The 22,771-nt window shown below is 46.6% G+C and overlaps 2 protein-coding genes across 3 annotated transcripts; one reads left to right on the top strand and one right to left on the bottom strand.

The window, feature by feature from the left end:
* Nucleotides 1-2,091: 2,091 nt before the first annotated feature.
* Pitx3 (paired like homeodomain 3) lies at nucleotides 2,092-14,007 on the top strand. 2 transcript variants are annotated; one of them, XM_026401134.2, is made up of 5 exons: nucleotides 2,092-2,352; nucleotides 9,630-9,763; nucleotides 11,711-11,840; nucleotides 12,013-12,215; nucleotides 12,709-14,007. In XM_026401134.2, exons 1-5 carry the CDS (start codon nucleotides 2,151-2,153, stop codon nucleotides 13,294-13,296), a joined length of 1,257 nt encoding a protein of 418 aa, XP_026256919.1. In that variant the 5' UTR covers nucleotides 2,092-2,150; the 3' UTR covers nucleotides 13,297-14,007. The 2 variants fall into 2 exon arrangements, with proteins under 2 accessions (XP_026256919.1, XP_026256920.1); XM_026401135.2 differs by lacking the exon at nucleotides 9,630-9,763 and having other exon boundaries at nucleotides 2,282-2,352.
* Nucleotides 14,008-14,319: 312 nt separating this feature from the next.
* On the bottom strand, nucleotides 14,320-17,199 carry Elovl3 (ELOVL fatty acid elongase 3). The gene is made up of 4 exons (XM_026401181.2): nucleotides 17,099-17,199; nucleotides 16,161-16,292; nucleotides 15,211-15,362; nucleotides 14,320-14,956 (listed from the first exon to the last, which is right to left on the bottom strand). Exons 1-4 carry the CDS (start codon nucleotides 17,197-17,199, stop codon nucleotides 14,529-14,531), a joined length of 813 nt encoding a protein of 270 aa, XP_026256966.1. The 3' UTR covers nucleotides 14,320-14,528.
* Nucleotides 17,200-22,771: the final 5,572 nt, after the last annotated feature.

The raw sequence follows: 22,771 nt of genomic DNA, 5'->3' as shown, positions 1-22,771 counted from the left end.
TAATTTGAAGAACCCATCATACCTGACATCTGACCTAAAGAACCCCTCAACAGCTCCCTGCATTAGGGTTCTTGTCTCTGAGACCAATTCAAGATCTTGCCTTTCTCACCCAAAGGGAGTCAGGGAAAGAGGAAACAGCTCATTAGCATCTCTTTCTTTTGAGCCATTTTTCTCTTCTTTTGAAAAATGGAACGTGGCCTCCTGGGCCTGTCTCAGAACCAATCTGAAAATTCTCTAAATGGCCCAAATTCCCTACTCTCCTACCTCTGCTTCCACATACCTTCAGATATTCATTATCAATAAAACATATGATTGTGCATTAAAGATGAGAACGAGAGGGATGATAATTCCCTAGCTCCTCCTAACTACTAACCAGGTAAAATATCTTCCTATTAGATTTCAGTATGATATGTTTATTGAGTTTCTATGTTATGCCTGGAAACAGAAGTATGCAGAAGACCTTGATCTCCTAAATCTGTCTTATAGAGGACAACACATCAACTAATCCCTTCAATATGGTGGGTGAGGTAACAGTGTATGCACAAGGAAGTCTTGTGCATACACTGGGAGCAAGAAGCTGGACATCTGGCTAATCTGAAAGTTCAAAAAAGGGTTCCCAGAGAGAATGAGGCCTGAGGGGAACTTAGGATAATGAATAAAAGTTGGCAAGATAAAGACTGGTTACAGGAAAGGCCAGGATGTGCAGGAAAACTACTCAGAGATTGGAAATAAAAACAAGGTCAGCGGGAGCAATGGCTCACACGTCTAATCCTAGCAGCTCCTGAGATTGAGGCAAGAGGATCACAAGTTCAAGCCAGCCTCAGCAACTTAGCGAGGTCCTAAGCAACTCAGAGAGATCCTGTCTCTAAATAAAATATTAAAAAGGGCTGGAGATGTGGTTCAGTGGTTGGTTAAGTGTCCCTGGGTTCAATCCCAGGTACCAAAAAAAAAAGACAAGGTCAGGACCTAAAGGTCTATTAATCTATTATATACTGTCAGACTACAGAGCTTGATTTTTATCCTGAGGATAATCAGGAGCCATTGAAGAGTGGTCAGGTTTGCCTTAGAAGCATATTGTGTGGACTGATCCCAGTCTTAAGGCACATAAGCAAGCCAGCTTAACTTCACATGTTCTTTGGATATCCCTTGCAAATTCCTAACCACAAGTACCACGGCCACACCTTGTGCCCAAGCCTGAATCTAGGACCACCTTGGTGACACCAGTCCTCCAAAAGCTGAGAAAGCACAGCACCAACAAAACTAAAATGCAAAGAGAGAGGTGAAAGGCCTGTGCCTTTGAAGAGTACCCAACACAAGCCCAAAGAGCCAGCAGGAGCATTTTTATTTTAGGGATTTTAGGGAAGCAATAATAGTTACTTGTACAACGCCACTCCACGAGGATACCGTTAATGGTAGGGCTGGAAAACACTTTGGTTTGTCTCATCCCAAACCCTGCTTTTTCCACGAAGTCACCTTCCTTGGAGAAGAGGGAATCTAAAAACCGGGAGAGCAGGGCGGATAGCTGAAAAGAGAGATGTGAAGAAAAGTCACAGAGGAAGAGAAGTTAGCCTATCCAAGTGGCAGAGGAGGGAGGAAAGGGTCTAACAACAGGAGTGAAGCGGCAAAGAGGAAAGAAAAGCGAGACGTGGGAGGATTGTAAAGGAGACAAAAGAGCGGAGAGACGGACAGCAACAAGTGGGAAAATGGGCGAAACTTGAGCGGCAGGGAAGTCTGAGCGCTGAGACCAGGCGGGTTCTTGCGCCTTTCCTCCTAGCACCCCAGTAGCCCTCTCCTCCGGCACTACTCCACTTTGCTTCAGATAGCAGCGGGGCCTACCGCGCCGAGGGTTAGCTCCCCCAAGATAGGGAGACCATACTACTTTAGCCCGCAGAGCTCCGCAAAAGCTTGCTAGATGGAACAGCTCTCGGCCACGTGGGAGAGGCGTGGCCTAGTTGTTGAGTCGCTCTTCTGATTGGTCGAGAGGCGGGATTCTTGGCGGCCCGCCGGACGCACCCCTCCCTTAAAGGTGGGGCCTGAAGATTCACAGCTGGAAAGGGTGGAGCCCGGGCGGCGCAGCTGGAAAGGGGCGGGTCGGGAGGCGCACCGCTCGCGGCTGCGGGCTGGGGGCGCCCTGTGCTGCCATAAAGTGAATGGGCTTCGGCAGGGGGTGGCAGTCCACGCTGAGGCTCGCTCACTCCCTCCGCGAGTCTGGGAGCGCCAGAGCCAAGCGGCTGCCCCGTAGCAGGGGGCGGCCCCCACCCCGGCTGGGTGCCTGGCCCCTGGCCCCTGCCTGCCCTCCAGACCGTCACCTCCACCGCCGCTATCTGGAGTGCGCGTGCTGCGGGACACACTGTGAGTTCTTAACCGTATGCGGGAACAGGAGCTTAAGGAATCTTGGCAGATCCCCGGACCCCTAAAATGGGACCTGGGTAGTGTAACAACAGTACCTGGGGAGCAGGTCGAGACTGGGAGGGCATATTGTAGACCAGGTTCTAGGATTTGGGAAAAGGAAAACTCAAGAGTAAGGACCAGAGGGACAGCAGTGGGAGACTCAGGGGATCCGGAGTGAAGCTGGAGACTTGAAGCCAGGACAGGGGCTCCGCAAAGTAAGGAGTAGGGAGTCTGGAAACCATTACCAGAAAGCGCCCTGGAATCCAGGGGCACAGGGAAGACAGCCTGGGAGTGAAAGGGGTTGCAGTGGCCTTGGCCAGTTGGGAAGCCGCCGGCGGCCGCCCAACATGCGAGCAATTGGCGGCGCCCGACGCCCCTCAGCCCAGGCTCAGGCAGACTTTTGGGACTGGAAACAGGGGTGCGCCTGGTCGCACACTCTTCTCTTCCCAGCTGCTCTGCAGTTGGAATAAGAGCCGTGTTGTGAGAGACCGGCAGCGACTGGGTCAGGTGGCGGTTTTGAGAGCCGCAGGACTAAGGCTGGAAGTCCTAGTAATCAAGCAGCAGGAGTGGAGGGTCGGGCTTGGGGTGTCGGGGTCTAGATGGGCCCAGACCCTGCGCCACCTCAGAATCGGACGGAATGTCCTTGACGCGTGGAGCTCAAGGCGGACAGAATGTCCAGGGTGGCGAAGTGGGTCTCTCCGGAGCAGGCACTCTGTCGGACAGTGGTGGACAGAATGTCCCTGGCTGGGTGGCATGTCCATCTACTCAGCAGCGCCTGCCCAGCTGCTACGTGTGCGATGGAGTCCGCTGCGGTGGGTCACCTGAAATCCCAGTTTACACTTTGCAAACTTGTTTCTGATTCTCCAGGCAGTGGGGCCTAGAGCAGGGAGTGTAAAGGATGCATGCAGCCTAGCCTTGGGACAGAGTGAAACTGGGAGGCATCCTTCCTCCATCTCAGAATAGATCAGAGCATCACCCTGGACTTCCAGAATTCAAATTTGAGGGGAAAAAAGGCTGATAATGGAACTGCTAGTGAATCCAGACCACAAAAATGAAGAATGAGCTACAAGGGCCATAGGAGCACAGGAGGAGCACAGCACAAGCTATGTTAGCTCAATTTCCTAACAAACTCAGAGTCAACCCCTAATTCCAATACAACTAACCATACAACCCCAGACTCCTTGCCTGGGTATTAGCTAACTCAAGAGTCCTTCTCTGAAAGGATGCAGATGCCATGCCACAAGGGAGAAATGCAATCCCTTAACAGAATAAACCCTATGGTCCAGTTATCCTTTTTCTTCTTTAGCCCCACCAGTCCTAATACCCACCTTGATGGCTGAGAGAAGGTGAGAAAGAAACATAGGATCCAGATGTAGGTCTAATATGGAGCCTATAACTCGGGTTGGGAAAGATGCCCCAATTGCCCTATTTGTTTTCCCTGTGGATGGGGATGGGCCCTGACTCCTCTGGTCCTGTACAGTGACCCCAACGCTAACTAGAGCCCAGTTAAACTAGAAAGGACAGAGTACAGAGAACTCTTCAAATCTATTAAGTAAGCAAGACAAGCCAGCTGCGGACTGAGTTTTCATGAGGACAAGTGCAAGGCTTTTTGTTTAGCACTCCTCAGTTTTTAAATTTGCTTAGAAACCAGCTAGCACTTTGCCTCCAACCCTTTTTTGTCACTTGCCCTCTTTTAATAAATATGGAGTCAAACTAATCACTACCATCACATCCTGATATATAGTTTTTAGGAACTTCTGCTCCTATTATTGCTTTTGAAAAATCAGTGAAATTATAGCTAGCTGAAATGAAGGACTCTGAGTTGGGAAAGGAATAGGGAAGACACTATGAATGATTTCATGAAGACCTCAGTCCAAAATTCTGATTTTGGCAAAAAAAAAAAAAAAATCCAAAAAGAGAAGGCATTATAACAAAGATGATTGGAAACAAAAGATAGAATCTTCTTCCACTCTTGCGTACAACCATGTAGCTAAGTGCATGTCTGGTCTCTGGCCCTTAGGGAGAATGTTATGGGCATAGAGAAGGTTCAAGATACTTGGCAGAATGGGGAGACAAAGGTTGCTAGAGAAAGGAAATGTTAAAGTTGAGGCCTCTGGAAGTTGAGACAGGATCGAAGTCTACAACATAATGAAAGAGCTAGATAAGCAGAGGCATTGTTTACTCCCCAAATTCTGAAACTTGAGATGAGAGGGTCTTCTTAGAACTGGAGTGATGCAAGTTTAGGATGAATAGAAAACATTCTCTTATGGTGATGCTCAGGCTTGAACCTGGGATCTTGTGCATGCTAGGTAAGCACTTTCCCAACTGAACTATATCCCAGTTTCTAGAAAATGTTCTTTAGCACACAGTGGGAAGCCAACTTCCAGAGTTCATTTCCAAAGAGGTGGTAGAGGCAGGAAGTAATAATGGAATGCTTCAAAGGCTTGGAAGAGTCAGTGCATGTTAGAATCACAAATGATTGCAGGAGAGGGGGGTGATGTATGCAAAGAGCAGAACTGGGGTTGAATCTCTTTTTTCTATGTAACCCATGGATGATTTCCTGAGTTTTTTGAGATGAAGTGGGGACAGGCATTCCTACCATTTGGGGTGTTTTGAGAGTTAAATGAAATTATGTGTAGGAAAGTCCTTTGCAAATGGAGGAGCACCAGAAGAAGCCTTATTGCTATTATTCTGCCCAATCTATAGGTTTGTAAATCACAGAATCTTTGGAAGGGTGGGCTCTTGATTGTTAGAGCAGCCTAATCATATCCCTAATTCAGCCACAGGAAGATTCTTAAAGATGAATGTGTAACCTCCCCTAAGCATTAAATACCAGTCATTACCCTGCCCCTGTCTAACAATCTGGGAAGCTCCCGAAATGTTTAACCTCTCTATCAGGTCAAATATCTAATCTCATTATTTGTGTCCAGCTCCTGCTCAAGATTATGAATATGGGCTTAGGACCCAGGTCCAGGAAGGCAAGGGTGACAAACTGGAGCTGAGTTATGGTGAAAGAGGGATGGGGCCTGGTGGAATCTTTTCTTCTCTATTCACTCTAAAGAATCCTGTTAGAATGTGGGAGAGGGAGTATGGCAGCTAATCTAAAGGAACCATTAGGTTCTGAGCTTGGTAGGAGGGGACTAGAGTGTCCATGGTCACCAACAGGGGCCCATAAAAAGAGTGATGGGGAGAAAAAATAAAAGAAGATAATAGAGTGAAAGAGAGCTCTAAATGGTTTGCAAAACTCTCTCCATATCTCCTTTCCCATTTTCCTTCCCCAGGGCCTTCTTTACACCTTGCAGTTTGTAGTTTCTGCTTTCCTATCTCTCCCCTGCCCCATCCATTCTGCTCATCATTACCAAACAAGGGTCACAAAAATGCTGATTTTTATGTCACTTCCTGCCTACAAGCCTTAAGAGACTCCCAAAGCTTAGAGCAATGCTACTGGGGCAGGGGGCAGTAGTACAGGAATGAGCGGGGGCATGATCCAGCAGGCTGAACAGGGTCCAGGGCCCATCTTCCTGGTGTGGTTATATTGCTTAAAGACTGAGGGTGTATGTCCTTTACTTTTATATTAAAGTAAACATGGCTAAAACATGGAATAGAACTCAAAAATTTTTTAAAAAATATTTTTTAGTTGTAAATGGACACAATGCCTTTATTTATTTATCTTTACGTGGTGCTGAGGATCAAACTCAGGGCCTCACACATGGTAGGTGAGTGATCTACCACTAAGCCACAACCCCACCCCTAAACTCAAAATTTGCTTCAAAATTTTTAAATCAAGTTAGATTGCAAACAAATTTCTTACCAGTAATAGCCATTTCAGGTCATGCCTCTAGTTTTTTTTTTTTGTGTGTGTGTGTGTGTGTGTGTGTTTACTGTTCTTAGGAACTTTTTGATGGAGAAGTTGGAAATAGGATAGTCTAGACTATATCAAATATGAAATAGCAGTCAGGCATGGTGGCACCTGCCTGTAATCCCAGCCTCTCAGAGGCTGAGGCAGGAGGATCACAAATTCAAGGCTAGCCTCAGCAACCTAGCAATGCCTGATCTCAAAAAGAAATAAAGGGCTGGAGATGTAGTTCAGTGGTAAAACACTCTTAGATTGAATCCCTAGAACCAAATATGAACTCCTTGTCCCTCTTCAGAGGACCCCTCAACCTGTACAATTTTTCTTTGTTGATCTCTCAGTGAGAGAATCTGACCAAGCAAAGTTCCCTGTTTCCCTCTGAATCTCTGTCAGCTTATTCCTGACATTGCTGTATTCTTTAGAAGGTCCTGATCCTTCTCTGCCTCAACTCTCACTTGATCTTTTTTTTTTATATTTATTTTATTTTGTTTTATTTTGATGCCAGGGATTAAACCCAGGGGCACTTAACCACTGAGCCATATCCCCAGACCTTTTTATTTTTTATTTTGAGATAGGGTCTCACTAAGTTTCTTAGGCGCTCACTAAGTTGCTGAGGTTGACTTGTGATCCTCCTGCCTCAGCCTCCTGAGCAACTGGGATTACAGATATGTGCCAGTGTGCCTTACATTCTCTGAGCCCTACATTCTCTGAGACCCTGACATTTGATACCACCTAACAAGGGCTTTCATCTCTCTGATATCCCACAGTGTTAGAGTAAGAACTGTGCACTCTATTTTTCCATGCACAGTTTGCCTCCCTAGATTGTAGGCTATTTAGTTTGTGCCTTACCACTCTTGGGGATCCCTTTAAGCATCTAACATTTGCGGAAGGAAAGAAGCAAGGGAGGGACCCTGAGAAGGGTGTAGGATCATTTATCTGATTCTCCTTTCACCCCTTGATAATATGAGTGCATCAAATCATTGCTGCCTCCACCCGGAGTTGTGAGGCTTCATTCTAAGGCTGTGAGCCAAGGTGTCTCCATTCGCTCCCATTTGAGTGGAGTCTGAGTGCTCAGCCTCTCTAAGGAATGGAAGCCTACATCCACTTAAGTGTCTCACTTCAGTCTCAACTTAATATGGTTTCATATTAAGTTCCCCAGTTTGCTGCTTGCTGAGCTGAACCACAGCATCACTAGTCTTGTATCCTCCTCTCTATTCCATCCCTGCAAGAGAAGGGGTTTTTCCCCATTTAAGTTCTGCATTCTGCCTCCTGCCTCAGGTGTTATTATTGCAGTTTATCACTGGCTCCTTCACTGATGCCTTGGTTGACCCTCTCTGGCTTCAGACTTTGGTGGGGCCCTATGCCTTTTTGCCATGAGATTGTGTTGTTTTATTGGAAACTCTGGCTTTCCCACCATAGCTTCTCTGGCCTGTGATTTGTTTTCCACCTTAGTGTATCCTGGATATTTTCTTCTTGCTAGCCCACAAAAGACCTCCTGTAATTCAGTCTGTACTTCAGAATCATAGCACACCTGCAGGACCTCTATTCTCCCTGGGTCTGGGCTTGCCACAATCATACTGATGGAACTTGGGCTCTGCAGGAGTATGTATCAGAAAGGCTGGATGTGGCTGCAGAAGCAGCTTCCCCTCAGAGCAGGACTTGCCACCACTGTTATCTCTTGACTCTGTGGCCTCTCCTGGTGTTTCCTACCAGCATCAACCAATCCTGCAGCTTCTACACCTACTGCTGGTCCCTTCCCATCCACTGAGTGAGGTGATATTTCTGGCCTCAGACCCAACTCCCCAGCTTCTTGACCGCCAGCAATTTGGGGAACTTTATTTCCCACCAGCCTGTCTCCAGCTCAGACCATAGCTTGGTTACCCCCAGCCTTTACCTGACCAGCATACCTGGACATGAGGCAGCAGGAGACTATGCCCCCACGCTTACATCTCTTCACTGTCCACCTGACTTTAGTGTTCTTTTCTTCTCTCTGCAGTTTCGCAGTCAGGGCCTTCTCAGCCTTGCCCCCTCTCTCTCCTAATAACCCATTCAAGAGCCTGAAGATTTCATTCTTCCCAAGTCCCTGCTCTTCAAAGTGTCTTTCAACTTGGGTTACTGTTCCTGTTCTTATATTATTGTCTGGGCCTTCTATGTTCAGGACAGTGTTGCATCCCTCTCTGAAATGCAGTATACTCCTTTTTATTCACCAGAGAAATTCTTCACTGGAAGATACAGAGTCTGGGGAGGTGAACATTCAAGTAAAGGCAGGGACAAAGGTGAGCTCTTAGTCCTCACTATACCCTCAGTTCCTAATTTAACGTTCAGCTCCTGGAAGGTGCTAAATAAACATTTGCTCAAAAAATGAGAAAAACAATTCTCAGAATTTTATTTCTATCCATTTTTTTTACGTGTTATTTGAACCTTGTAACAATACTGAAGACAGGTAGGGAAGGGATTTTGATCTCCATATTAGAGATGAAGAAGTATGCCCAGAAAAGTAAAGGACACACAGGTAGTGCGTTGGGGAAAGGATGTGAACTTAGGACATTTAACTCCAAACCGAATTCCTTTGGCCTATACCAAATTATCTTCTTAAGAAAGGCGTGGATACTTCTTGTCCCCTATCACCACCGCCTAGCGCCTACATTCTCATGCCTTCTCCCCACTGAGCCAAGCAGGCTTTTCCCAGCAACCACTGAAGATAGAACATTCCCTGGCCCCCTTGACCTCCTCCTCCCCCACACAGAGTCCTTAGCTCCTAGGACTGAGAGCTGAGGTTCAGAGGGGCCAGGGAGAAGAGGGGGAAGGGTAATGACTAGGTCCAAAACAGCCCAGGCAGCTGTCCCTGTCACAGAGAGAGGAGACTGTATGACTTTGTGTATCTGCCTGAATGTGGGAGCACATGTGTGGGAGAGTGTGTCTGTGTGCCCCTCTCTCCAAGTCCAAGTGCTTATTATGTCTGAGTGGGGGCCTGTGTGTGTCTGCACATGTGTCTGTCTGTCTCTGAGAAAACACAGCCTGAACTCTGCTTTCTTAGCTTCATCTTTTACTCTGGCCCTTATCCCTCCTCACCCTACCTCCCTCTGCTGAAACACAGGATGAAATCAAGACCAAGGTATGGAATGCTGGGGGGAAGGGGAGTTTGGAAAACTAGAAGTCTGGAGCTAAAGTAAAATGAAAGAATGAATGGCAGTGATGGAACTTAGTTTTATCTACAGGTAAAACCCACTTTTCCTCTTTCCCCAGCCTTGTTATTCCATAACTCCTGGAAAAATGAGGGACATGGTTTGCATTTCAAGATCATCTTGGGTCTGAAGAAAGAGCAGACTTCAGAGCACCCCTTTTACAGCTCTTAGTTCTAAGCCTTTTTCTCTCATCTTCCCAGCTATTTGGGAAAAGCTACTGATCAGCGTCGCCATAGATCCTTCCCAAGGACATCTCCCTTCCGATGGAGAATTGCTGGGCCCAAGTTTTCCAGCTCCAAGCCTCTGGCTCCTGACCTCAAAATTGGAAAGTGAAGTGAGCTGAACACACCTCCACTCCTGTCCTGAATCTGTCCTTCTTTCCTGGGTTCCCTCTAGCTCTGCCTCTCCAACTTCAGTGACAGGTCCAAGGTCTAGACCCATCGGACTGTGGAAAGAACAGGAACTGTTTCTCAACCTCTTTCCTTGACCTCTGTCCCCGGCTTGGGTGGGGCACAGTTGCATTCTTGGAGCTGGTTGAAGGGGCATTAGCATGTGCAAATACAGGCTGCTGCCCATCTGTACCTCCTTGAGAAAGGCTCCTAATAAATTCAGAACCAAGTGACACTTCTCAATCTGGGCTAATCCACCCTCTTAATGTCACCCCGTGAAGCCTCTGTTAATGGTGTTGGGGACAGAAAGACCCCTCCCACCCACCCATATCTCTACTCCATTCTTCCTTCTGTCCTTAGATTCCTTCTGTTCTCCTCTAAGAAGCATCCAGATTCTTGAGCCCTATTAGTGCCCCTTTCCCATTATAAGGGTCCCAGAAGAGCCAGCAAGAAAGGGACCCTGCAAGGGAAACTTGGAGAGGCAGGTTCCTGGGCACTATCAGGTTAGATTTGGGATAGGAAATGCCAACAAGAAGGGGGTCTTAAGGAAACCATGTGTACTCCTTGGAGTGGGCTTGGTAAAAGCTAAGCATGAAATAGAAGTATGATTAGTGGTATGTGAGATGTGTTTGAGCATGCAAAAGAGTAGACAGGGCCCAAGAGTCCTGTTTGATCTTGGAACCCTTTATCCAAATTAAATCTCTTCAGAAATTATAAATGAAACAGACAAAAGCAGAGCTTCCCTAGTTGAAGCTGACACAAGCATGGCCAGGATGGAGTTCTAGCTGAATCCCCAAGGGCCCCAAAGAACACAATTTTAAAAAGCAAATGAAGAAAAAGTATTAGTTCAGGAATCCCACAGACCTGGTTCAGATCCTAATTCTACTGCTTACAAGCTCTTTGACCTTTAAGTTACTTCAGGTTTCAGCTTCCTCATCTGGAAAAAGGATGACAGGGGTTGAGCATCCCTAATTTAAAAATTTTAAAATCTAAAGTGCTCTGAAATTATGGTACATTTTAGATTTCTGATTTTTTGGATAAGGATATGCTCAACTGATATATCTAAGCAAATATTCCAAAGTCAGGGCTGGGGATGTGGCTCAAGCAGTAGTGCGCTTGCTGGCATGCGTGCCGCCCAGGTTCGATCCTCAGCACCACATACAAACAAAGATGTTGTGTCCGCTGAAAACTAAAAAATAAATATTAAAAAATTCTCTCTCTCTCTCTCTCTCTCTCTCTCTCTCTCTCTCTCTTTTAAAAAAAATATATTCCAAAGTCCAAAAACAAAACTCTGAAATCTGAAACACCTCTAGTCCCAAGCATTCAGGATAAGGGATACTCAACTATATTAGCTACTTAATCTTGATGTATTCTTGTGAGAGGAGAGACAAAATAAGTGATAGCAGTGATTATTCTTAAGGATGAAATATCATACCTGGTTCAAAATAACATCTGTCCTAAGGAAGATGAATAACAGAGGTTCAGGTTGTTCCTCAAGTGTGATTGGCTGAGGGACATGTTTGACCATATGGGGATAAGGAACATTCAGGTGAGAAGAAAGTGACTTTTGGAGGGATGCAGTATAGGGGATGTGGTGTGTCACAGCATGCATTTTGAATATAAATATTGAACAACAAATGTGCACCAGGCACACTTCTATGTGCTCATCAGTTAACAAAGTATAGTGTATATGTGTGCATAAAACCTCTCAGTATACACCCTTTTCTCCTTGGGCCCTGTCTCCCTTTTCTATCCTAGGCACACTAGTCAGGGGTAGCTCTTTGTCAGTGACCAAGAAAGGGCCAGGAAATTTGTGGGGAACCCTACAAGGAACCGGCTTATCCCATGATTTTATTCCCATTAACTTGATGTGTGCTTTCTCTTCCCTCCAGAGCCCTGGCTCCATGGAGTTCGGGCTGCTCAGCGAGGCAGAGGCCCGGAGCCCTGCCCTGTCGCTGTCAGACGCCGGCACTCCCCATCCTTCGCTCCCAGAACACGGCTGCAAAGGCCAAGAGCACAGCGGTGAGCACGCCTCCTCCTGGGGATGTAGGACATAACAACTCAGCTTCTAATCGGGTGTGACCCTGCGTGGCCGCCTGGGTGGGAGCAAGCGGGCGGTTGAGGAGGTTCCAAAACCCTACAATTCTCTCAGGCCTGGACGCCCTTTGACCTTACTCTCCCCCGCCATCTCCAGACTCGGAGAAGGCCTCTGTCTCGCTGCCCAGTGGCTCTCCCGAGGACGGCTCGCTGAAGAAGAAGCAGCGACGGCAGCGCACGCATTTCACCAGCCAGCAGCTGCAGGAGCTGGAAGCGACCTTCCAGAGGAACCGCTACCCTGACATGAGCACGCGCGAAGAGATCGCAGTGTGGACCAACCTCACCGAGGCCCGCGTGCGGGTACTGCCTACCTGACCCTCAACCCTCACTAGCCTGGGCCTCCCTCCTCCAATCCCCTCCGCAGCTGTGGTTCTGAAGCCCTGCCTGCTCCACCTCGAGGCCAACACCCGACACCCCGTGTTCGGAATCGGGACACCCCCATTCCTGCCCTCCAACCTTCAGTCTCTGCTTTTACCGTTCTCTACCACTGGCGAGCGCGTGTTGCTTCTTCCCCGACCCGATCTCTTTGTTTCTTTCCTTACCCATCTTTGATCCATCTTACTGTCCCCCCAGACCCTGAGGCTGCTGACTCTGTTCTACCACCCACAGTTTCTGTTCTCGGGTGCCTGGCCCTGTGCGCTTTCAACCTGTCCCCAGCCACCTTTCGTTTATCCTCCGCACGGCTCGGGCTGGGACCTCAATCCCCTCCTGGGTGCTCCACTTATCAACCACTTGGCTGGCCCCCAGCCCCATCCCACCCTGAATCCTAATAGCTTTTCTCCCACGCCCGCAGGTGTGGTTCAAGAACCGACGCGCCAAGTGGCGGAAGCGCGAGCGCAGCCAGCAGGCAGAGCTGTGCAAGGGCGGCTTCGCAGCGCCGCTGGGGGGGTTGGTGCCACCCTATGAGGAAGTGTACCCCGGCTACTCCTATGGCAACTGGCCACCCAAGGCGCTCGCCCCGCCGCTCGCCGCCAAGACCTTCCCGTTCGCCTTCAACTCTGTCAACGTGGGGCCTCTGGCATCGCAGCCCGTTTTCTCGCCACCCAGCTCCATCGCCGCCTCCATGGTGCCCTCAGCCGCAGCTGCCCCGGGCACTGTACCAGGCCCCGGGGCCCTACAGGGCCTGGGCGGGGCCCCTCCCGGGCTGGCTCCGGGGGCCGTGTCCTCTGGGGCAGTGTCCTGTCCTTACGCCTCGGCCGCAGCAGCCGCGGCTGCAGCCGCCTCTTCTCCCTACGTATATCGGGACCCGTGTAACTCGAGCCTGGCCAGCCTGCGGCTCAAAGCCAAACAACACGCTTCTTTCAGCTACCCCGCTGTGCCCGGGCCACCCCCGGCTGCCAACCTCAGTCCGTGCCAGTACGCCGTGGAACGGCCTGTATGAGCGACGGGCGGGTGGATCATCCCTTTGGGCGGGGTCAATAATTCACAGCTTCCCCGGACTGGGGTCGTCTAGACTGGTTTGCCCCCGCCCCAGTGTCTGAGAGGGGTTCACGGGCAGCTGGGAGGCGGATAGCTCAGGAGCACTCCATCCCCTTCACGGCTCTAAGGGGTGAACTGGGCCCTACAGGCAGATCACGACCCTGGGACTAAGTCCTGGAATAGGGACCAGCCCCCCTGGGCCAACTCACCCTTGGCCCATCCCGCCTTCTCCAGACTCCCTCTACTCCGTTTTCAAAGATAAATGAAATAAATGTGCGCGGACTGTCAAAGGCCTGATGATTCAGAGTTGCGGTTGAGCCCTCATCCCTTCAACCTCCCCCATTGTCTAAAAGAAATCTGGATGCAGAGGAAGGAGGTGAAGGTCCAGGCTTCTGGGGCTTCAGTCCCATTCACTCCCCTAAAGAGTGGGGAAACCAGGACTCCTGGAGCAAAGGTGTGCACGCGTGTGTGGAGTTGAACCAGCTACTTCGCTGGCATCGGTCAAAGCTGGTGCTGCGGCGCCACCTCGTGGTCTCAGGGAGAACAGCTGGTAGGTCTTTCCAAAGTTTGCAAGGGTCAATTCTGCAACTTAGGAAGCTTAAGACTTTGAGATAACGTTACTCCGCCTTTCTGCACCCGTTTTTCACTGTTCCTAAGAGGGGCTTGAGCCTCTAACAGCAATAAAATTATGGTCTGTAACAGACATTTATTAAGTGCCTACAGGCCTAGGATTGTTATTGTCTGTGTGTGTGCCTCATCCTTCCTCACACCCCTCAAGCCTCCCACCTGCAGATCACCGTATTACCAGCAGCCTTCTCCCATCACAGGAGCCCACTTCTTCCTCCAAATCCCTAAGCTCCATCTTCCATCTGGTTTGCAGGCTTAATTTAAAAATAGAACAAAAAGGAGAAAGATTTCTGGATAGAAATATAAATAACTCAGCTCTGGGAGCCCATCCAGTCCTAGTGCCTTCCCAGGGCCTCCTTGGCCTTCACTCATTCATTAAAGTACTAGACCACACCCTTACCCCAGGGGTGACACCTCTTGTCTGTGATAACTTCCTGCCACCTTGGCAGCACATTTCCCATGGGGAAATAATGCAGGGAAATCTCCCTAATCATTCTCCCAAACCTAAGCCCAGCCCCTTAGTGCCCTTTTGGAAGAGGAAATCTGAGGCACTTTCTCTCCAATCTTTCACTGACTTTTGGCCATGGCTTTGACCTTGGGCCTGAAGTAGGTTTGTCGGAAGAAGTGGGCAAAGATGATGAAATAGGTGGCATACAAGACAAAGGACCAGGCGAATTCTTCCACTGTGATGTAGCACCCTTGTTCCTGCCTCCAGATGAAAGGCAGGATGCCAATGATGGCTCCTATAAACATCTGCAGGATCTGCAGGCTGGTGATGAGCATTGAAAGCATCCTGGGGCACTTCACTTTGGCAGCCTTCAGAGTGTAATAAGTGTACATAATGGCATGTACACCGAAGTTCATGGTCATGAACCAACCACCTGAAGGTACTTTGTTCTTGTATACAAAGCTTGTGAATAGTAGCACTGTGCTGTGGTGGTACCAGTGCACAAAGATGAGTGGTCGCTTGCGCAGGATGATGAAGGCTGTGTCTCCTGGGAGATAAGAAGTCATAGCTGGCAAACCTTCCAGTGCTGGGACCATCCTCTACATTGGGTGTAGGGGCCCAGGAGGAATTCTCAGGGTGGGGAGGAGTTTTCGTGGCAGAGAACCTGAAGAAGGGCTTAGGTAACATGTGTTGTTAGGACCTAGGGGTGGGGAAGGTATTCTCCATATGATGAGTGAGGGGAGGGCTCTGAGGAAGGGTGCGATTCACTGGGCACCAGAGAGACAAAGTCTTGTCACTCACCAAGTTCAATGATCTTGCTGAGAAGAAAGACACAGGACCAGAATCTGATTGTGGCATTTTCAGCGTAGCTGGTGAAGCACATAGTTTGCTTCAGGCCCCCCCTAAGTAGCACAGTCCCCATAAAGCCCCATGTTCTCACTGCCCCCAGGATACTGAAATGGAACAGAGAAAGAGAGTGTAAGGCATCAATCCACCCTTTCCCCTAGCTTGACAAGGTCACTAAGTCTTGTGCTCCATCACCTCCTTACCCTTGCAGGGGGAATAGATCACAGATTCTGAGATCCTGGAGCCAATTTGATAGATTCATCCAGTATTCCACAGGAAATGAGGGTTGGAAAATACCAGGGAATGTGAAGGGAGCTGAGACTGAAAGTAGAGTTAGTGTTCTTGGGATGGGGTGGAAGCCTAAGAAGTGAGTAGCAGTTTGGGGAAAATCAAAGGATTTAGGGGAAGAAAACATGGGAAGGAAGGACTGGGACAGTATTGGAAGAGGGTGTTAGTTGCTGACAGTATTAGAGGCTGGAGAAATATTTTTGGTACAAATTTTTTTTTGGTACAGGTAATTGAACTGAGGGGTGCTTAGCCACTGAGGTACATCCCAGACCTTTTTATTTTTCATCTTGAGAGAAGATTTCGCTAAGTTGCTTAGGGCCTCAATAAGTTGCCAAGGCTGGCTTTGAACATGTGATTCTTCTGCCTCTGCCTCCTAAATCTTTGGGATTACAGGCATGTGTCACTATGCCCTGCTAAGGCTAGAGAGATTTGGAAGTACAGATTCCATGAGTGCAAAAGGGATGGAGCAGAAATTGCCAGGTTGGGGTCTAGAAAAGAAGGAAAAGAGGGCATATAGAAGAAGGTAAAAGTTGGGAGTCAATAAAACTGAGTTTCTGGAAAGTTTTAAGGGATGAAATGGAGGTCTAAATACTAGGTAGGAGGAGGGACTACCTTACCTGAAGATTGCAAGGCAGAAGGACCAGAGGATGAGAGGTCCCTGCAGGTTGAAGCCTTTCCGATCCTTCATGTAGTTCTGCCCCACAACAATGAGCAGCAGGTATATCAGAACTATGAAGAATGAGGTTGTCCTGGCAGGCAGAAGGCAGAGATGGGCTAAAAGGTGGCTGTTGGTCAGAGAAATGCCCACTCATCTCTCCAGGTTAATGTCTAGATTAGAGTTCCAACTCTGCCACTTACTAGCCATGTGATATTTTGGTTTTCTTATTTGTAAAGGTGGTGGGAGGGAGGTCCTCTCCTAACCATGTTAATTATAACACAGGGTAGAGACTATATCCAAGGTGATTATTGCATTCTTTATTAGGCTGGAGACTGATGACCATTGGCCCATGACCCAGGGCTGTGGTGTAAGAATGTGGCAATAGCTTCTGCATTGGTTGGTTTGTGGCAAATTGGCTTGAGCACAAAGTCAGCCCAAAGACACCTCTGGGGTAGCTTTAGGGCTAAGCCAGAGAGCCCGGGGAAAGCTTGGAAGAACTCCCTGGTTTTGCTTCAGTCTCCACAGAAAAGATGATGGGGCTTTTAGGGAGCATGATAATTAAGTAGAGCAGGTTGGAGGGGTTCTAATCAACCTCATTCTTCAACTACCCGTTCTCTCTACACTCTTTCTTTGGCTTCTGTCTCCTCCCACACCCTGCTCCCCATACTCATTTCTGCATCCTTTCTTCTAGCTCTTATCTCTTCGAGGTGCCACACTACCTGCATCTTGGACAACGATGGGTTGGAGCTAGTATGAGGGATCCTATAACTTTGCTCTTTAAGAAAATCATTGCTGGCCTTCAGCCTACCCCTCGCCCGGACCCTCGCCGGGACCAAACAGTAGGGTCTGCCCACCGCACACACACACATCTGGCCCTTCCCCATTCCCAGGTCTCACCAGTATTCTTCTAAAAAGGGTCTTAAATCCTGGAACGTCTCGAAGTTATAGGGCTGGAACAGTTGCTCCATTTCGTGCGAAACATTCATAGCTGTGACCATTTGGTTCTGCAGGCGTCCAGGTCCAGGGCTTGGAGGGCTGATAAAGAGACTGCGGGGCCGAGGACAAAATGAACCTCAGAGAGGGACAGAACGCAGCCAGGACAGAAAGAAAATTCCTGGGAGAGGCAGGAGGGGCTCGGAACCGGGTGGGAGCTACAGTCCAGCCGGCTCTCGCCGCCGCCGCCGCCGCCGCCGCCGTCGTATATAACGCGAATTGCTGAACTGCGGGCCTGACTGTGCTCGGCCTCCTCCCCGCGCTCAGCCGTTATCCAATCTTGGCCGAGATACACCCTGGTCCCGCCTCTGGGCCGCACCCTTCCCTGCATCCATCATCCCTGAGGGCCCCGCCCCTAGGCGCCGGCCTTGCTCCGCGAGGCTCTTGTGAGCCCTGGCCCCGCCCACTTTGCCACCCTTTTCTCCATCATCACTTCCACTGCACCTGCTTGGCTCATCCTCCACGGCCTCTCAGAGAACTCAGCCCTGCCGGCCGTAACCTTTGACTCAGCTTGCTTTAATCTTAACCTTCTTGGCAGTGAGAATAAAGTGGAGGTGTCCTTGGCCATGGTGCCCTCACCCAGAGATGGGGGAGGCAGTTTCCAGGATCCTTGAGATAATGGGGAAAATAGGCGGGGGATGAGGAAGAACTAGGTTGGGCAATGAAGAGTTCCTGTAGTCCCTTCTGCCTCCGAGCTTTGGATCTCTGGTTGTGGGTGGAGGGAGATGAACTTTAATCAATTTCATTATTGAGGTTGTTGATATTGACGTTTGAGGAGGCCGTTGTTGAAGCTGTTGTGGTTTCTTTATAGTTTCCTGAATTCCTGAACTGCTCCTGACACCCAGTAATAACCTTGCAGAGGAAATGGGGTCACCCCCTGGGCTTCTGAAATTATTGTGTTTGGGTTTCCCAAAGGTCTCCTAGGGTTCAAGGAACCAGAGATCTAGTGCATTTCCCCAAGGCCTGCTGTTTTCTCTCTTCAGTCTGTGCTTGTCTAATAAAATCTAATTCTTTTCCCCCTATGTGCCCAGTCCAAAAGAAAGAAATGTTTTAAAACTTTTAAGACTTTACCTGGCTATTCCTTATTTCTCTCCTACACTTTATGAAAACAAAAGAGAACTACAAGACTTGAGGCAGTTAGAGATAAGATGGAAATTTGCAAGATAAGTGCTAAGAAAAATAAATACAAAATAGTTAAAATCAAGATATGTAAATAAGCAACTATGTACAGTAAAGCCCAAAGACTCTGGAACCATGGGAGCCAGGTAGAGATCTAATTCCACTTCCCTATCTATGGAAGGGTAGAGTAGAAAATTCTGTCCATGCCATTTAATTGACCCAAATGTACATTCCTTTCTCTCTGCAACTCATCCCCTTTAACCTGATTACTGCAACCACCAGTGTAGTTACCTTAACTGGCTGTACCACTGCCTTCTTTAATACAGTGCTTCTCTTTTTATTGCACTGAAATCAGAAAAAAAAAAGTTCCCAAACCCAGCTGATTACCAGATTCCTGAGCCCCTACCCAAGAAATTCTGACTCCATAGATAATCCCAGACAATACTTTGATAACCAACACTTTCTGTCCTATTATCCAGAAAATGATTGACTAAAACCTAAACTAGGTCATGCTGCTTTCCAGTGGCTTCAGTGGCTCCTGATTGCACCATTGATTAATTGTTTTGTATTGCTATAACAAAATGCCTGAGGCTGGGTACTTGATAAATGAAAAACAACCAAGATCTGACAGCCATGCCAGAGGTTATTCTGGCTGCGCCATAACACGGTGAATGGCATCTCATGATAGGGGCACATCTGAGAGTGACCACATAGTGAGAGAAGAAGCAAAAGAATGCGGAGGGGCCAGGCTCACTCTTTTATAACAATCAACTCTTGTGGGAACTAACCAAGCTCTGCAAGAACTACATTAATCTCTATCAAGGGCCCCCATGATCTAATCATCTCTTAAAGACCCCCACCACCTCAATACCATTACATGGGGATACCATGCTCCTAGCAAATGAATTTCTGGAAGATACACTCAACAATATTCAAACCATAATAACAGTCTACTTGTTATGAGATCTGAGTTCAAGTCCCAGTGCTACCATTAACTATTGGCTATATGATTTTAGGCAAGTTACCTAAACTCTCAGATTAAATATTCTTCAACAGCAAAATGCAAGTAGTTACACTTGCTTGCCTACCAAGGTTGGTATCAGTTTCCAATTCAGATAATGTCACTGACAAGATATTCTGGACTAGACACATGGAAGTTGGAAGTTTACAAATGCATAGAGAAAAGGTACTCAGTCTTGGATTTCTCTTGAATAAAACTGTTTTACCTTTTCTTGTGTGAAGTTTAATGATGAGGCTTGGGGGAGGTGTGTGTGGAAGAAGGAAAAAAAAGGAAAAATTTTCAGAAACCTTCCCTAACCTTTGAACTTGTTTTGGTACCCCTATTACTGCTTTCATAGCATGCTATTTCTTTCTTTCAATGATAATTTAAAATTACTTAGTTGTTTTAGTGATTTATTGATCAATGCCAGTTTTCTCTACTAGTCCTTGAGATCCATGAATGGAAAGGATATTTCCATTTTTACTTCACATCATTCTCCTAACACTAGGCACATAGTGTATATTCAAGAAATATTAGTTGTGTCAGGTACAGTGGTTCACATCTGGAATCCCAGGAACTCAGTAGGTTGAGACTGGAGGATTCAAGTTCAAGGCCTGGCTCAGAAAATTTAGCAAGGCCCAAAGCAACTTTGTGAGACCCTGTGTGGAAAAAAAATATATATATATATATATATATATAAAAATATATATATATAAAAAAAAATATATATATATATATAGGCTAGGGATGTGGCTCAGAAAGAAAGAAAGAAAGAAAGAGAGAGAGAGAGAGAGAGAGAGAGAGAGAGAGAGAGAGAGAGAGAAAGAAAGAAAGAAAGAAAGAAAGAAAGAAAGGTTGGTTCATTGCATGAGAGATTATATGGAAGAAATCCTCAGTTGGAAAATCTGGGTGATACTCTTTGTTTTTCCAGGATAAATATTCCAAGCTCATCTTCTCCTGAAAGAGTCAGCAGAAAGGAAGAATTGGTAACCACAGCATGGTGCAAGCAAGATGGACAACTCAGGGTATGGCTTTGGAAGTTTACATAATACTAGTCACTTAACATATTAGGTGATGCGAAATAGCTGCCTACTATGTCTGTGTATTCTCAGTCCAACTTCTTTCCCCATTTTCAAACATTTATTTGAGGGTTGGCAGTGTGGCTCAGTGATAGAGTGTTTGCCTGGCCCTTGGTTTGATCCCTAGTACTGCAAAAAGAAAAGAAAAATGTTAATTTGACATCTCCAGTATATTTTGGTAGCATTCTCAGCAAAATGAATAATTGTATTTATTACCTCCATTTTAAAGATGTTGTTTTGAAGGTTCCAGTCAGCTGGCCCCATTGATTTAGGCTATTCTTCCCAACTACCATTTATCTAATCTCCCAGGTTAGGAATTATGTTTTTTATTCTTCCATATGACACAAAGTTCTATCATTTCTTCTAGAAGTGGCCTGGTCATTAGGATGTCTCTATGCAAGCTGGGTGAAGTGGTGCAGCATATAATCCCAACTACTCTGGAGGCTGAAGCAGGAAGATGGCAAATTTGAGGCCAGCCTTGACAACTTAGTGAGACCCTGTTTCAAAATAAAAAATAAAAGGGCTGGAGACATAGTTCAATGATAGGGTGCCCTTGGGTTCATTTCCCAGTATCAGGGGAAAAAAAGGATAGAGATGGTAAATTTTATATTATGTATCTGTAACTACAATTTTAAAAATATTTTAAGGGAGAGTCACAAAATAAGTGTATAGTTTTAAATAGGAAAGATAAAGAGTTAAATGTACATATTACACAAAAAGCTTATTTATTGTCTCACCTATAACCTTTGATACGTGGCTAAGGACACAAACAGGCTCATTTTATGTGCTCCAGAGCCTTCAAATGTACTGCTCATTTGCTGCCATAAAGGTACACTTGCAAAGCACATAACTTAATGTTCCTAGTATTGAGAGAAAAAAAAGACTCAACTTCCTTAGTAATTAAGGGAATGCAAATTATGGACTACATAAAGTATGTTCCTGATTAACAGCTATTAAATGAAACAAAAATTAAATACTGAATGCTGTTCAAAGCACTGAGGAACAGATTTATTAAAACTTGGCTAGTGCCGATGTCTGGGCTTGGCACAGAAATCATGAGCCACCACACACCTTGTAGATTCAAACAGCAATTCTTTATTCCCGAACTCACAGCGGCCTCCACACAGGTTCAGGGGAAATCTAAATCTGCCCGCACAATCCACCTCCACCACGAGGCTTTTTTTTCCAAATCCCATTTGAATCTCACGAGAACTCAATGGGAACAAGCAGCAGGAACACCCTAATCCCAGCAGCAATAATCTTCAATCTCCAACTTCCCTAAAACCCCTATTGTCTTAAACCAGGAACACCCTAAACCCAAGGACCGGGATACTTCCTCAAACCTGCAGGATACTTCCTCAAACCTGGATCCACCCTCGATCACCTTGAGCAGGGTCATCTTTCTCAAACACACAAGCAAGGTCACAGCAAATTTCCAAGGCAAGTCCATTTAACATGGGGTACGCTGGCAAGGAAATATCGATGCGTCATTCCTACTTGGCAATGGCCCTCAGCAGGCTAGTAGCCAGGTTAATTGATACAATCCTTCTGAAAACACATTTAGGTAATACTTAGCAGGAGCCAGCTGGTTTTAACCCAGTGAAGTAAACAAAAAAGAAAAGAGAGTTTATATGTATTAAAATACTTATGCCAGTGGAACTTAAAATAATACAGAACTGGAATCAATCCACAAATGGATGATTAAATTATTTAATACTAATGTCACAGAACACCTTATATCTACCAGAATATAGAAACATGAAACTATATTTATAAAATAATATGAAATAAAAACAATATTTAAATCCATATCTACTATATTACCTCAATTATCTAAAAGTTATGATGTCTGTAAAGGTGAAAGTTGAAAATAAACTCTAAAATGTGAAATAATTTGATGGGGTGGGTGAGGTATAGGCCAAAACTTATAGGTATTTTAAATTTCTTTTCATGTTTTCTTTTTTTAAAAAAATTTGTAGTTGTATATGTACAATATGCCTTTATTTTACTTGTTTATTTTATTTTTTTATTGGTTGTTCAAAACATTACAAAGCTCTTGACATATCATATTTCATACATTAGATTCAAGTGGGTTATGAACTCCCATTTTTACCCCAAATACAGATTGCAGAATCACATCGGTTACACATCCACATTTTTACATAATGCCCTATTAGTAACTGTTGTATTCTGCTACCTTTCCTATCCTCTACTGTCCTCCCTCCCCTCCCCTCCCATCTACTTGTTTATTTTTATGCAGTGCTACGGTTCGAACCCAGTGCCTCACACATGCACTCTGCCATTAAGCTACAGCCCCAGCCCTCATGATGTTTTCTTATATTTGTAGATGGACACAATACCTTTATTTATTCATTCATT

This window comes from Urocitellus parryii, chromosome 5, assembly GCF_045843805.1.
Source record: "Urocitellus parryii isolate mUroPar1 chromosome 5, mUroPar1.hap1, whole genome shotgun sequence".
Lineage (NCBI taxonomy): Eukaryota > Metazoa > Chordata > Mammalia > Rodentia > Sciuridae > Urocitellus > Urocitellus parryii.
Note: the sequence above shows the minus strand (reverse complement) of the source record. Positions and strands in the feature narration are given on the sequence as shown.

Excerpts from the sequence above, each read along its gene's own strand:
- Pitx3 (XM_026401134.2), top strand. The coding sequence starts at position 2,151 with ATGGGCTTCGGCAGGGGGTGGCAGTCCACGCTGAGGCTCGCTCACTCC. Across the intron at positions 9,764-11,710 it reads CCTCAAAATTGGAAAGTGAA|AGCCCTGGCTCCATGGAGTT; the intron begins GTGAGCTGAACA and ends TCTTCCCTCCAG. Across the intron at positions 11,841-12,012 it reads CAAAGGCCAAGAGCACAGCG|ACTCGGAGAAGGCCTCTGTC; the intron begins GTGAGCACGCCT and ends CGCCATCTCCAG.
- Elovl3 (XM_026401181.2), bottom strand. The coding sequence starts at position 17,199 with ATGGTCACAGCTATGAATGTTTCGCACGAAATGGAGCAACTGTTCCAG. Across the intron at positions 16,293-17,098 it reads CCCTTTTTAGAAGAATACTG|GACAACCTCATTCTTCATAG; the intron begins GTGAGACCTGGG and ends TCTGCCTGCCAG. Across the intron at positions 14,957-15,210 it reads CAGCAAGATCATTGAACTTG|GAGACACAGCCTTCATCATC; the intron begins GTGAGTGACAAG and ends CTTATCTCCCAG.